The sequence below is a fragment of the Fundulus heteroclitus genome, chromosome 2, assembly GCF_011125445.2.
Source record: "Fundulus heteroclitus isolate FHET01 chromosome 2, MU-UCD_Fhet_4.1, whole genome shotgun sequence".
Classification (NCBI taxonomy): Eukaryota; Metazoa; Chordata; class Actinopteri; order Cyprinodontiformes; family Fundulidae; genus Fundulus; species Fundulus heteroclitus.
Window position 1 is genome coordinate 14,539,008 of NC_046362.1, and position 14,338 is coordinate 14,553,345.

Consider the following 14,338-nt stretch of genomic DNA (forward strand, 5'->3'; position numbering starts at 1 on the left):
TGAGGCTTCAGGTTCTTCCAGGTGTCGTTGATGAAAGAGAAGGCGGACGTCTGCGTGGCCTTTTTACTGCGACTCTGAGAAACTAAATGGCAATAAACTAACCATTTCTCCTGTTATTGGGAGCGACGTTGAAGGCTTATCTTCCAGCCTGAGGACGGAGGAGGGGGGAAAGTTTGGCTCATGGCTCTGCTTTTAGCTGCTTTGTTGATATTGTGTTGCGGAATATGGAGCAAGCAGGCCACCGTCGTTGGTAAGGATGCACAAAGTTGTTTACTTTAGTTCTTTTTAAATGTTTGCATCTACTTATTTTAAATTATTGTATTAACGCAACCTACTCGCAGAGGGTTACGTGATGCTGGTAATACAGGGTCAGCGTACATGTGGTCATTCAGGGTCATATTGTCACGAAGTCACATGCTGTTGCCTGGCAACAGAGCTACCGGCCGGACTTCGGACCCGGATGGTCCAGTGTTTAAACCATTAAAAACACAGTCAAAGAACCAGGCAGATGATTTTCATTTGAGAAGGGTATTAACTGTATGGGACAATTATTTTAATAATTTAAAATATGGCCCATGTGGACCAAACATTACGTCTGATACGGGATGTGTCTTGTGTTCATTTCACTGTTGGTTTGGGTCAATCCCAAAATGTATTCGCACTGTCTTGTGTTTTGCCCGAGTGTATGCAGACCGTTTTCACCGATGAGGAATATTATTGATCTATGAAATAATTTACACACACTCGTCGTTGACCTGTCTGAATTTGCCCTATTATTAGGCTTTTCAATTATTTCAATCGAACCAGCCTGTGATGCAACAAACAACTTTTAAAGCATTTTTAAAAGCAAGAACTGAGTGCAAATGATTTTATTTGATAGATTGAGTCTAATCTACAAAAAAATAAAATAAATTATGCATGCAAGCTTCAATTAAGCGCAACTGGAACATAGAGTTCCAACAGGAGATCCAGGATCTCTTGAGGTAAAGTTAGAAAATTAAATTACTGATGATGATGAGGATTAAGGATTAACTAATTAAAAGATAATCCTCAAATGTAACTTGTTGTGCAATGCACCAATTCTACTGAGGAAATTAGGCCCTCACCATGATGGTGCCACTGCCATACTTGACAGTTGGTACATTATTTTGATGTTTATAAGCTTCACGTTGACTCCTGCTAACCTGCTTCTTGTCATGGTTATTCTTTCTGACTAACCATGACAACCTCATCATCTCTGACCATAACACGCTTTTCCAGAAGGCCTATGGGTTTTCCAAGTGTGCACCTTTTGATTGACTTCAATGTTGCGTATTGTGGAGCTGATCCTTTTGTGTTGGTTGGCACCTTATCAAGTCACAGGAGTGTAAAACTCATTTCACTTTGGACAGTAGCACCTGTGTTTCAGGATCTTCCAGTTAATCGTTTGTGTTTGCCTCGGTGAATCCTTGGTTGCTGTTGAACGCCTTTAAATGTTTTTGATTGCATCAATAAGCTAAAATTAAACCCCTGACCTCAGTCATATTGCCAGGCCCCAACATATTTAAATAAACTACAAATTTTGCTAGGCGGATTAGCCAAATGCTGAGCCAGAATTCTGCTAGAAGCTTTGTGATCACTGCAAGAAGTGTATGACGAGTAGAAGAAGAATCAGTGGTAGAATCAGTAGGCTTATGTGTTAAAATCACATTAGTCCCACTAAATACAGTGTTATTTTTATCAGTCTAAAGTCCTAAATCTGCCTGCCTGAAGGGTAAATTGTCTTTTGTCAGGGAGCACTAAATTGCAAACATCATGAAAAGAATGAGAAAATGTCTGTTTTCAGAATAACAATATTAACTCTTCAATTTTAAATTGAATGCATTTTATTGATTGCTTCTAGTCACTAGCAGAATCAGTAATTGAGCTATTAGTAATCAGACTAATGTAGTAATTGACTGATTAATGAAAAAGACTTTTGGAGAAAGTCTTTTTCTTTGGTGAAAATTCTCAAAGGGTTGTCACGATGAAGGCACAGGTTTTCTTTAGCCGATAAAGATCTTATCAAATCAGATGTTCTCTCTATGGGAAGCTATACTCTGTGCATAATTTACATTTCTTAATACCTGACTTGACTTTAGAAAAGGCTTGGAAAAGAGAAACACAGGAATTAACTCCAAGTGAGCCACCTGTCACTGCTCTTATAGGAAGCGCCTTTTGTCACCTGACTGTGATGTCACCTCTCTTTGGAAAACAGAGTTTGGACCTCAGTTCCCTCACTCCTGTCCCTATGACGCTGCCGACATAGAATAGCCCAACTTATTGCTATTCAGGTTGAAAGGCCACCTTCTGTTGGGCTGGTGGTCTCTCTCTCTCTCTCCTGTCTCTGATTCAGAATACCGTGGTGATCTCTCACTCTGACTTCAGAATCAAATTGTATGAAGAATATTTTGTTTAATAAAAACAATTTGTTAAGAAGTGGATCAAGACTTGTTTGTAGGACCTCGATTGGGCACAGCTTCTTGGTTCATTGCATTCCGACTCTTCGGTCAGTCGATCGTTGTGCCTTTCCATCCCCTTTCTCTTTTCGTTTCTCCTTCATCATTCTTTGTCACTGACTCAGCTCTCAGAAGCGCTTTGAAATCCCCCTGTAGTGATATCATCAGGCAAGGATGGGTTAGTACATGTGTGTTAGGCACAGGCTATCATACAAAGACCAAAAGGAAAGTTGTTAGTCTTTCAAAACAGTTTTTCTTTATACTTCTCAGAGTGAGTGTTTTGAAGAAACAGGTTGAAGAAAAGTCATCAAGGTCTGCTTCAGGCAGTTGACCATTGAATTTAAAGCACATTCATTAGTCACGTATTGAAATGCATTAAGGTACATTTTATCAGAACATAAATTTTGCATTTTGGACCATCAAAGAGCACAATCTGTGGAATAGAAGATCATTTATTTTGGTCTAATGTAACATGAAGACTTTTCAACCATGAAGGGCAGAATAGTAAAGTGTTCAAATTTGAACACATGCGTGTTCAACTTCAAGTTTTGTGCTATTATTTACCAAACATGCAAAACAGGTAGATAAAGTGAAGTGGTAAATTGTATTGGGACTACTAGGGATTGAATTTGAAAAATCGGGGCTAAAAGTCAAAGTTCTAGATTACTTATCTTTAGCAGGAGTGCGTAACTCTGTATTTCCCTTTTGTAGGTCAGACTTGTGTGGATGAGAGCAGGCTTAAGGAGCAGGTGGTTTATTTGGGGCAGCAGAGGCCTTCATTTGTACTGCAGTGTCCTCTTCAGGGACATCAACCTGAGAGTTTCCCCCAAACCCTGTTGACCTGGCAGAAGGACTGCCAGGAGCTCCAGAATCAGGAAGGGAAGCCCTTCTTGGAGTTCTCCAGCATCAGCTTAGAGGACAAAGGGAATTATACTTGTATGCGACAAGGAAACAGCACCACATCGTTCACTGTGCGCCTTGTAGTAAAGGGTGGGTGTTTGTGTAATATTGTATCCTAAAGTTATCTAAAACCCGCTACCTCAATGGTGAGGATTTAACCTCCTTTACATCAAGTTATTTATTGTGTGGAGCTCTCATAGTGAACACTGATCCCCGTTGTATTTCCTTACAGAGTCTCAGTGTGTCAAAGCTCCAGATTTTAAACCGAACAGTAACCCTAGCAAACTCTGGAGAAATGTGGCTGACACGGTGAAACTGAACTGCACTGCTCTTCTCTTCTGGGACCCATCGGAGGAGCAGTGTGAAACCACACTGCAGTGGAGCAAAGACGGCCAGCCACTCACCAACCGCACTCTCTATCTGCACAACACAACGTCATGGTCTTTTGAAGCTTTTAAGATATTCGTTTTCCTTCAGTGCACTTTGCGCCAGAGCTGGTGTTTGTAGAGGAGGGTAATATTATCTTTTCTTTCGTACTTATCAGGTCCCCTGATGCTGGCCAACTGATTGTAAGCAGCCTGCTTCAGTTCACCCTTAGAGAACCAGAGGATTTTGGACTTTACAGCTGCACAGTGAGGAATGTTTCCTCTGACTTCAGCGTGCAAAATTCAAGTAAGAAAAGTTTGGGAAACTTGGGTGGTAAAACGGTAAAGATGAGAAATAAAGCTGGATTATTTTTTATTTTTTTTTGCATACATTTCTGTCATCTCTAGGTTTTTTTTTTTCTGGATGAGATGTATGCTTTCTTATATTTGAAAACAGGAAATGACATTGTGGAGAACACAGGAGTCAGTCAGCTATTTAATAACATTTATTACAGCTAACACAGTCATAGAATAGGCTGTTGACTACAGTTGTCCAGCAGAACGTCACTGACACCCTATGATGCCAGCAACAAAAGATCATTGTTAAAGAAGATAGCTGTGCACAGAGCGCTGTGTCCAAGAGTATTAGTGGAAAGTTGAGTGGAAAGAAAATCTGTGGCAGATAAAGTGACACGTGCTAGATGGATAATCACTGTTTTAAGATTATTGTGAAACAAAGTCCGCAGAGAAAGGGCAGCTGGGCAGATTCCCGAGGGATTGATTGCAGTTGTAGTTTATGCTCTAAGTGGCTTCAGGACATGGGCTGCAACTGATGCATTCCTTGTAAAGCCACTTCTTGGCTAAGGAGAAAATGGGCTGGACTGTTGCAAAGTCAAATTTCAAAGTACAAATCCCTGCCATGTTGTCCCTCTACTTGATTGGCTACATGTAGTGTAATTTCTTATGTAATAGTCCACTTTTCTCAGAAACCGAATTTAGGGTTGTCATTTCCTGTAAGCCACAATGATTAAAATTACCACAACTTGAAATGGGTCGCTGTCTATGGAATTAACCTAAATGTTTTTTTCTCTTTTCTCATCTTAGTTGTTTACTAGTCTAAGTCGACTAATCATTCGCATAGGTCGACTTTGCAAAATATTTGTACCAAATGTTGTATTTTCATATGTTGCCCTCTGGAGATAGCTTCCTAAATATTTAATCTGTTAAGATTGTGTTATAAAATGTGTATTTTTTTTAGTTTGCTACAAGTTAATGTATTCTCTTGTCTCGTTATTATCTTTGTGTGTGTGCTCAGACAGTCCCAGCCACACAGCTGCAGTGATCGCAGCCATCAGCTTCCTCCTCCTCTTGGGCATAGCGGCTGTGGTCTACTGTAGGTGCCTCCTGAACATCAAGCTCTGGTACAAGAACTCCTATGGAGACTATGAACTCAACGGTGAGACTTGCCGAAGCAATGCGAGGTTGCTGGTGAAGATTCTCAGTCATCCAGGTCATGGTCATTCCAAAAAAAAATAAGAAAACAAGTCCAGTTGTTTTGTTTTTTACTTTTTTTGGAATGACAATGCGAGGTTGTTTTTGTGAATAGAATGTACTCCTGACGTCTGGTTTTTGTTTGTGCGTTTGCATCCTCAGATGGGAAGCTATATGACGCCTACATCTCTTATGTCAACAATGAATATGACAGGAAGTTTGTCAACTTTATTCTCAAACCTCACCTGGAAAATAAAAATGGGTACAAGGTGCACCTCAATGACAACGATATCCTGCCGAACACAGGTGACATTGTGCAAACAAGATATTAATTTCCACGTTACTGCTGCCTGTTGTTTTTATGTAAACATACTGCTTTTGCTAAACACATAAAATGATGTGTTGTAAAGTCTGTGTGAGCTATATTTGTTCTGTTCTGCTGTTAAACCCACCATATAGTTTCCTAATAATGAATCTACACCCTTTATGATACAGAGCCTTCAGCAGAGTTCCTGATGAACATGAGCCGCTCCCGCCGCCTCATAGTGCTCCTCTCTCACGCGTATCTTGAGCAGGACTGGTGCACAAATAATTTCAGGTCAGTCTCAAACAAAGTACATTTACTTTGTCATAAAACGACCATGAAAGTCAGTGAAATTATTTAGGCATCGTGTAAGTTACCACTTGGGGTCAGTGTTGTATCGGTGCTGCGAGTCGGTTGTGTTGAGGCTGTGTGTAATTTCAGGCAGGGCCTCCAGCACTTGCTGGAGTTATGTCAGCAGCCTATCCTGATCACGTTGGACGGTCAGATCAAACGCATGAGTCCTGAGATAAAGGAGCAGCTCAGTGAGAACCAACACCGCCTCACCTTACTCACCTGGAGGCACAACTCTGTGGTAAGGTCTGGGAGAAGTGTTCTGCATTCAGGATTTTTTATTTTTTTGAGTTGATTTTAAACGCGCATAAGAACTACAACGCCCATAAAGACTTCAGCATGCAAATAAGTTACATTGATTTATTTATATATATATATATATATATATATATATATATATATATATATATATATATATATATAGATATATATATATATATATATATATATATATATATATATATATATATATATATATATATATATATATATATATATATATATATATATATCTCTATCTCTTATCCATGAAAACCATGTCATCCATGACGTAGGAATGATTTGAAAACTCAAATATTGTTTTAGAAAACAAGCCAAAAAAAGTAGTTTTTCTAAAAACAATTGATCAGTTTAAGTTTAACCAATTTATTTATTGGAAGCTATTGCCTCTTTTGTAACACTCAACTTTAAAGATTATTCAAGTCTTTGCCTTACATTAGTTGTTTTGTTTTAAAAGCACATTACTGTTTTGTTAGACTGCCTTAAAGTGGGGTGTGGTTTTGTCAGATTTGACAGTAATAAATCTTATGTTCAAACGTTGCCTGGTTGTGATTGGCTTCTTCAAGTAACGCCCACTGGAAACGGTGACAGGACCTCATGCAGTCAGGAGTCTGTTAGAGGAATCACCAAACCAGTTCCAAACACTTCCCTTTTTGTGGCTCTTTTGAGGGCTAAATCTTTCATTTTAATTAGAGCCTAAATGTAACCTTAAACATGATTTCAAAGTGGAAACATATGCTGAAAGAAATAATAGGAGGCAGTTTTTGAAGCTGGATGACTAGGGGGCGAAAAACAAAACTGGCAGCTTTATTAATTTAAAAGCAGAGACGCAAACAGAGCAGAATAAATATTTCTGAAACATTGTTTTTTGTAACATTGCAATCACTAACCATAATGTATCTTAAGTTTTTTTTAGGACAGACACAAATGACTGTGAAGCAGAAGAAAAGTAATGCAAGGTCTTAATTTGTTGTTGTTTTTTAAACGTGACGTTCATTGAGTGAATGCTTTGTAGAAGAACTTTGCTGCAATACAATAAACGATACAAATATAACTGTAAGCCTTTTGGACTGTATCTTCACCAGTCAGTTAACATCTATAGATTTAATTTTCATCCATTATTCCTGAAATGGCTCAAACTCACACAGTATGAAAGCAGACTATCTTTGAATTACACATATCACATCTTGCAGCGGATACTTCTTTGGATTTAGGCCTGGAAATTGACTGGGGTATTCTAATCTTCCCATTGATTCTTTAAATAAATAAATAAAAAAGCCAGAAACATGATGGCATTTGTCAGTGTTTGTAACACCTCACACGACATCTCAATTAATAGGATATACATTCCACATAGATGGACCTCTCTGAAGTTATTTGGCTGATCTGAATTCCCTTTAGGGTTCTTTATTACAGAAAGCTTACTACCTTTGATGTTAAGAGGGGAATCTAATATTTTGCATTTGTTTTTTTTTGTTTTTTTTTTCATGGTGGGTTTGGTTGGCAGACTCCTTCATCAGCCTTCTGGAAGGAACTAGCTTTAGCGATGCCTCGCAGAGTCATTTTCCCCAAGGAGTCTGCAGGCGACCCTCAGACTGTCCTGCAGGATGATAAGGACCCCATGCTGACCCTTGACCCTGACTACCTGGACTGCCGTTCTGACACCGACCCGGCTGGAGATCTGGGTAAGAACAGCAGTCATTGTATGAATGGTGCTTGTATTTTTGATTAATACACTTTTAATAGAAATAACATCATCTTTGTTGCAAATGTAAGCCAGAGATATAGAACAAGCTTTCCTTACAGGTTTTTGTGTTAAATTATTGAACCATGTTTAGGTTTCTGTGCAAATAAGGTTTTAGGTCATTTTGACTGTTGCTAAAAGTCTTCCATAGCTGTTTTAATAATGGTGTTTTCCTCTCAGCTTGATCTACTATTTTTAATGATCGTATAAAATTAAACCATACAGTTTTATTTAACAAAAGCTTGTTTACCGATACCGGAAAAAGAGCTGAATGTTTGAGAATCTTAAAACCTGCATAATCTACATATGAATCGGTGCTGCTCTTCGTCCTCTGTTTAAAATCTGCAAGATCTTAAATATTTCTTTCACCCAGAATCGCAAGAAAATTTGAAACAATTTAATATGCAGTGTGAATAAGTCTTAACTGAATTTAACAATATAAAAGTTTTTATTAGTTTAACTTCATTTAGCAAACACTGACAAGTCAAGTTACTCTCTGGCTTGATGACAAAAAGATAATTAACTGGCACATATTTGCTTTGTTACAGGGGTGGTGTTGCATCAAAAGACAATAGATGTGAGAGTTAAATACTTTAATGATAACCTTAATGTAGACAGTGAAAATGAAAGTTACCAATGTTTGAGGTGTAGCTATAATTAATAGCAAAGGCACATCTGAAACAAATGTAATGAAATAGTAAGCAAGTTCAAAATCTTTCTATTCGAAGACAAAATGGGGAAAAAAATATGGAATCATCCAGTGTTTTTATTTCTGAAACAAATACCTGCACAAACTATAACAGAGTGCAACAGTAACAGTCCTGACAGCGTGACATCCAGTTGCCTCTGAAATATTTTCTGCATCACCAAGTTTTAAAAAAGTTGCTGTTGGCATAAAAATGAAAAGCAGCACAAAAACTGTTCAGAATTGAGAGCGATTCCCCCATTCCGTTATAAGAGCGATGTACGGGCTGAGAATATTGAGCTAAATTATCGGCAGCAAATAACAGTAATGCTTGAAAATATAATACTCCAGAAATTATCCATTTTACAGTGTTTCCACAGTAACGTTTTTTCCCTGAACTGCTGCAGGTGTTCGTCTCCCCGTGTACAGGGCTCTGGCCTCCAAAGCTCCTGTCCTTCCTGCTGCTCCCATCGAAGCCGCCCAACAAAAAGCCTCGGAAATCGATGTCTCTGATCTGGGATCCCGCAACTATGGAGCGCGCTCAGACTTCTACTGCCTGGTCACTGAGGACATTTGATTCCTGCTTATATTCAAACCACCTATTGTTGCTATTATGTATATTTATTAATTATGAAGCTTAATGCTTTATTCCCCCTTTCCTGTGAATGAGCTAAATCAAATTGTGCCATTTTCTCTTTTTAATGATCAGTTCTTTTTTGTCCCTCAGTTTTGTAATGTTGTGAAGAAAATTATAAAATGTTATGTTAAATACCAAAGCAAAAGACACTTGTTCTGCAAATATTTATCATTTTCTTTTAGTGCCTAAAGGAGAACGATAAGTTCAGTACTTTAAGTATTGTCTTCATTTCAGAGTTGCCAACAGTGAGAAAAGATAAATGAAGATTGCATCATTAAAACACTGGACCCCCCCCCTTTAACAGAACTGATAACTTTCTGTCCTCATGGAAAGAAAATTACCTGCAGTCAAACAAGAGTCTAAATAAGGGTGCAGCAGGGAACGTCTGGTTTTTTTCCTGTCTGAGCAGGAGCAAATATGTAAACAGGGTGTGGCTAGGATTTCACCACATCAGTTCCTGTTACAGAAAACTGCATATACGCATAAATCCTCACAATATGACTTATTTCCAAGTATGTCTTTATTAAGCTGTTAAGTCAGATGATACATCTGTATGACACATACAAGCGAAGAAGTTTCCTGCAAAACCCACATATTGTTCACCACTTACACCACTGAGTGATGTTTACAAATCTGATCTTGAAAAAAGTATATACACAATTTTTGAAATATGTCTACTAACAAGTCTGAAAGGTGCTTAGATATGCATCATTCATTTCAAAACTTAAAAGTCCTCAACTTTAGATATGTGGCTAAAAAATTAAGAAAATATACATTTAACTGCACAGAATTTATTACTCCAGCTAAATACAACTAATTTCTATATATGTATTTTTTCCAACATTAAAAAGCATGCAAGTCCATAAAAATGATCCCCTAATGCAAAGATATGTACATCCAATATTTTTTTTTATACATCTCTGGTTTCCATTCAAATGAAACAAGGTTAGGCACTGGCTCTTATGAGAACATCTATTAGGAAAGCACAATATAACATTCAATCCAATTTCTTTTCAAAATTAAAAGCACTATTTACATAGCTAAATTCTAGCGAGTGCAGAAGGGTCTGCAATAGAGGTTGTTGTTTTTTTTTAAGCCATTTTGTTTAAATTTGTGCTTCTCTATAATAAAATCCCTGGCAGGAGCCAGTGTTGAAAGTAGTTTGGGTGCAGATAGTAATATCAGAGCCAATCATAGTCCTGCTGGGTCCGTTGTTGCACTGATGCACGTTGTGTTGCAGAATTACAAAGGTGTCAGATCCTACGTCACACAGCTTCAGCATCCTGGCTGTAAATCTTCTTTTCTGAAACCCTTCTGTAACACAAAGACAAACAAAATTTGAGACATTGTCTAAATGTAGCAAACAAAATAAAAAAAAAAACAGACCACTTAATCTTGAATTTAATCCAGAACAGAACTGGGTGTTTGAGAAAAGCGATAAAAAGCCATCCACTGAGTAAAATAAAAGTCAGACTTAGATCAACACATTTTCTTGTTCTGTTTGGACTTGTTCATTGGGCAAGAGGCTGAACGCCACACCTTAGGGAGTGTCGATCTGCACAAGGCAGTAAATTCACAGGGCACAGCCCAGCACAAGGACCTGCTCGACTAGCTGTTAGCATAATGCACATCTATGTGAGCTGCCTCCAGTTATAAGGCTTTTGAGCATGTGCCATGCAACTGATGAGGAAACGGCAGAAATCAGTCTCTCACACACAGACGGAGGAATGAGGGTGGAGCACCTCGGCTTATTTCCACCCTTGCTCGAGGACAGGACATGTGTGGTACAGAGCTGGTTAAATTATGTGCGCCAAACTGATATGATGAAGTCATTCACAGACATTTTGATAGGTTATTGCAGAAGCCTCAGTTTAGACTTCTTCAGTATGACGATTAGAAGGAAATTCACAGAGGCTACAATTCAAAGTGTACCCGATCCTTCATTAAAAAAAATAAAACAAAAAAAAAAGGCTCTGGAGCCATCCACAGATTTCACTTTCAACCAGTTTGATCTAAAACACTTTCCCATTTCAGTTGTTTTAACAACTGAAATGGGGATTTATAAGGATTAGGGTTTCCAACCCTAACCCCTAGTCAGGGAACACCTATTGAACAAGTAAATTAAAAAAATGATCACAATCATCAGTCATGAGAAGCTTGGAGCATAATTATTATTATTATTATTTTTTTTTTGCAGTTTCTTACTTCTCTGAATAACTTGTGTAGTTTCTTGTAATGATACATGTTGGAAAGGACAGTGCTCGCAGCTGTGGATGCTTGACTCCCTGGGATGCTAGAAAACATTTAATGGAATGTTAACAATTTGCATGAATGTAAGACCAGATGCAATATACTTCTCATTTAGATATTATACATTTAACTTGTGTCAAATGTGGGATTAGGAGCAACAGTACAGACCTGGGTTCATAATCATTCTTGATGCCCTTCAGTTTCTTTAAGCCACCACAATTGGCGATATCACGGGCAGAGTCTAAACTTTGAATCACCAAGTTATTGAGAGCGCCACAGATGGCGATCACCACATCAGCGCTAGGCGTCTTCTGTCTGCCGTCGTCTGGCAACTTCTCTACCAGGGGGGCGCATATCTTTGGGACTGGTTTTAAACAAAAAGAAAGGCAAACATTAAAAACAAGATTAAAGGATGGAGAAGTTTATTTTCACAAACACAGCTTTCTTTTTAGAAAGCAATCATATTCATAAATTTCATATCATGTTAAACTTTTCTATCAACGTAAATTAAAGATTGTTTGCTTAGTCTCAAGAGGAATTAAGTGGGTAAAAACAACATCCCTTATAATACCCAGAATCATAGTTTGTAAATTCAACTTGGTTAAAATTCAAATTGCTCGATCTCCAGATGAACGTTGTTCAAAAACAACAACAAGAAACATGACAAATAAGAATAGCATTGGTAGAATAGTCTTATCCTGTTATTCTTAACTTCCAAACATTTTGAAGAGAAAATAAAAGCTGACTTACTGTATGTGTGACGGGTTAAATTTCTCATCAAGGCAGTCAGCGAACGGAGGTCACTATCCCTGTCTGTGCGCATGAGGTCCATCAGGGTAGGCACAATTCTTACTGTGCCCGCAGCATAGCCGCTTATTGATGCAGCCCACTGCAGGTTACAGACAGGTTACAGTTATTACACAAGAAAAACTTTCACTTTTTCCAAGCGTTCTGCTCAAAGTGTTGCTCACCGCCTCATCTCCAGAGGTGAGGTTCTGCAGGGCTCCAACGGCTGCTTCCCGTGTGACAGCATTAATTTCACACGATTCTAACACTTTTCTGTACAGGTCCACTATTTTAGGATGCCACAGCCACTCCATGCCTTTTGGCTCCTTTGTTGCAGCACGTAATATCAGATGATTCTTGTCTTCCATTTTCTGGCAATCAAAGAAGTGTAAAGAAGTCAGGTGTACGATAAAATGTTTTGTTCAGAACGAGACTGTGACCATCAGTGCTGATGACCACTTACGCTTTTGGCCTTTTTGCTGTTTGGTGTAAAGCAGCCGACGTTCGAATGCCCATCTTCCTTCAGGTCACAGTTCATGTTCAATTTATGAGATGGAGGCATTTCTTCGTAGATATGGTAAGAGAGGTTTCTTAAGATGCACACTGTGTTCTCCACACCCTTGAGAGTAAACACAGAAGGTCAATACAGACACAAAGCTGGACTGTGCCTGTACAGGAAAAACTGCGTCTGTTCTCACCTTTTCTTCTGCCTTGGCCAGTTCAAGGGCAAACTGAAGGTATTTCACCAAAGATTCCACCAGCCCTTTTGCTTCTCGCAAATATGTACGGGTCTTTTCTTTCCCAGAGCTCAGATTCCTGATCCCACAAAGCAATAAAAGATATATCAGTTTAAAATCTTGTATGCCATTGCTTTGGTAAAAGACTGGTTAAAAAAGAAAATCAGTTTAAAATAACTCAAGACTGGTGAGATGTCAGATTTAGTAAACAACATTCAATAATCTTTTTCTAAAACTCCCAAGCTACATGAAATGATCTCAAGAAGAGGCCTAAACAAATGCAAATTCTGTGGAGGAAGAGCGTAAAAAGCTGGCATGGCTGAACCAGAAACCAATCCAAATAAATGTCTTGAATCAGGAAATGCTTGTAATGCTGAAAGCCTTTCTGGAGTCTTATGGTCCTCCTAGGGTGCATGTATAATTGGAGCCCAGTGGTGGTGATAACTGCTCATCTTCATTTAAAAAATATAAAAAATAAATTCTTGTACCAAACAAACAGCCATACATGCTGTGCTCTTACCAGGAATCTATAGGAATCTAATTTTAATCTCTAGGCTGAATAAGTGGCACAATGTGTGGTACCTTGTGAGTCAAAAATGTATTTTCTACCAATCGATTCCCATCACAGTACACCACAAAAAACTCTTTTTTTGGGGGGTAAGTGAACAAACCTAGAAACTTTGCGGCTACATAAGTGATTGTTTTACAGAAAAAGTTACTCTTTCTGCCGTTATTTGAGACTTGGACCTGTCAGTCCTTACTAGTCCTACTCTTCTCGTTGAGCACAGGGCTGCTGTCGGCCACCTCTCCTGACCCAAAGCCCTCACCAATAACCTGGTCCTCATGCAGCAGTGGTCAGAGCCTCCCTGCGTCCAAATTGCTAATGATTCTGATCCATTCAGTCAATTTTTTCTTAAGATTTTGCGGCGCAAGTGACCGTTATACACGAGAAACGGGCAGGTAGGAGATGACGAGAAGGTCAGGGTTGAATTATAGATAACAGTTTAGGGTGTTATTTTAACCAATTTTTATCACTTCTACTACCAAACCCAGCTTGTGCTTATGGGAAAGCTATTAAAACCTTTATCCTAAAAGTAAGTCAAATTCCTGACATAAGTTGTCAATTATCTTGAGTTGGCAACAACTTTCTTAACTGTAAGGGCAAAACTAAGTTACTAATAAAAAACAACAACAAAAAAACAAACAACACATGGGTGGAGAGAACGTACAAACCAAGCCTTAACCGAGATAATCTTTCTGTTTTTGAGGCATTAACTACAAAATTCACTTGTTAATTATGTATTTACTATGCATTTCACAACTTCAGGAGAA

General features: G+C 38.5%; 2 protein-coding genes across 4 annotated transcripts in view; one reads left to right on the top strand and one right to left on the bottom strand.

Annotated features, from left to right (window-relative positions):
- sigirr (single immunoglobulin and toll-interleukin 1 receptor (TIR) domain) lies at positions 1-9,881 on the top strand. Of its 2 annotated transcripts, XM_012880278.3 has the most exons (10): positions 1-250; positions 3,189-3,467; positions 3,610-3,817; positions 3,922-4,049; positions 5,058-5,198; positions 5,396-5,539; positions 5,729-5,831; positions 5,979-6,129; positions 7,675-7,852; positions 9,004-9,881. In XM_012880278.3, the coding sequence occupies exons 1-10, from the start codon at positions 181-183 to the stop codon at positions 9,171-9,173; spliced, it is 1,572 nt and encodes a 523-aa protein (XP_012735732.2). In that variant the 5' UTR covers positions 1-180; the 3' UTR covers positions 9,174-9,881. The 2 variants fall into 2 exon arrangements, with proteins under 2 accessions (XP_012735732.2, XP_012735733.2); XM_012880279.3 differs by lacking the exon at positions 3,189-3,467 and having other exon boundaries at positions 3-250.
- pkp3a (plakophilin 3a) overlaps positions 9,736-14,338 on the bottom strand; it is a 20,240-nt gene continuing 15,637 nt past the window's right edge. For both annotated transcript variants that reach the window (XM_012880273.3, XM_012880272.3), the window contains 7 exons: positions 12,968-13,085; positions 12,733-12,888; positions 12,455-12,640; positions 12,234-12,372; positions 11,652-11,847; positions 11,439-11,526; positions 9,736-10,547 (listed from right to left, as the gene is read on the bottom strand). In XM_012880273.3, coding sequence (XP_012735727.3) covers positions 10,509-10,547; positions 11,439-11,526; positions 11,652-11,847; positions 12,234-12,372; positions 12,455-12,640; positions 12,733-12,888; positions 12,968-13,085 — 922 coding nt within the window. In that variant the 3' untranslated portion in view covers positions 9,736-10,508. The remainder of the gene's footprint in view (positions 10,548-11,438; positions 11,527-11,651; positions 11,848-12,233; positions 12,373-12,454; positions 12,641-12,732; positions 12,889-12,967; positions 13,086-14,338) is intronic.

What these genes read in the sequence shown, in the direction of transcription:
- sigirr (XM_012880278.3), top strand. Translation starts at nt 181, where the DNA reads ATGGCTCTGCTTTTAGCTGCTTTGTTGATATTGTGTTGCGGAATATGG. An exon ending in CCTGGAGGCACAACTCTGTG is followed by an intron (nt 6,130 to 7,674) that starts GTAAGGTCTGGG and finishes TTTGGTTGGCAG; the next exon opens with ACTCCTTCATCAGCCTTCTG. An exon ending in CGACCCGGCTGGAGATCTGG is followed by an intron (nt 7,853 to 9,003) that starts GTAAGAACAGCA and finishes GAACTGCTGCAG; the next exon opens with GTGTTCGTCTCCCCGTGTAC.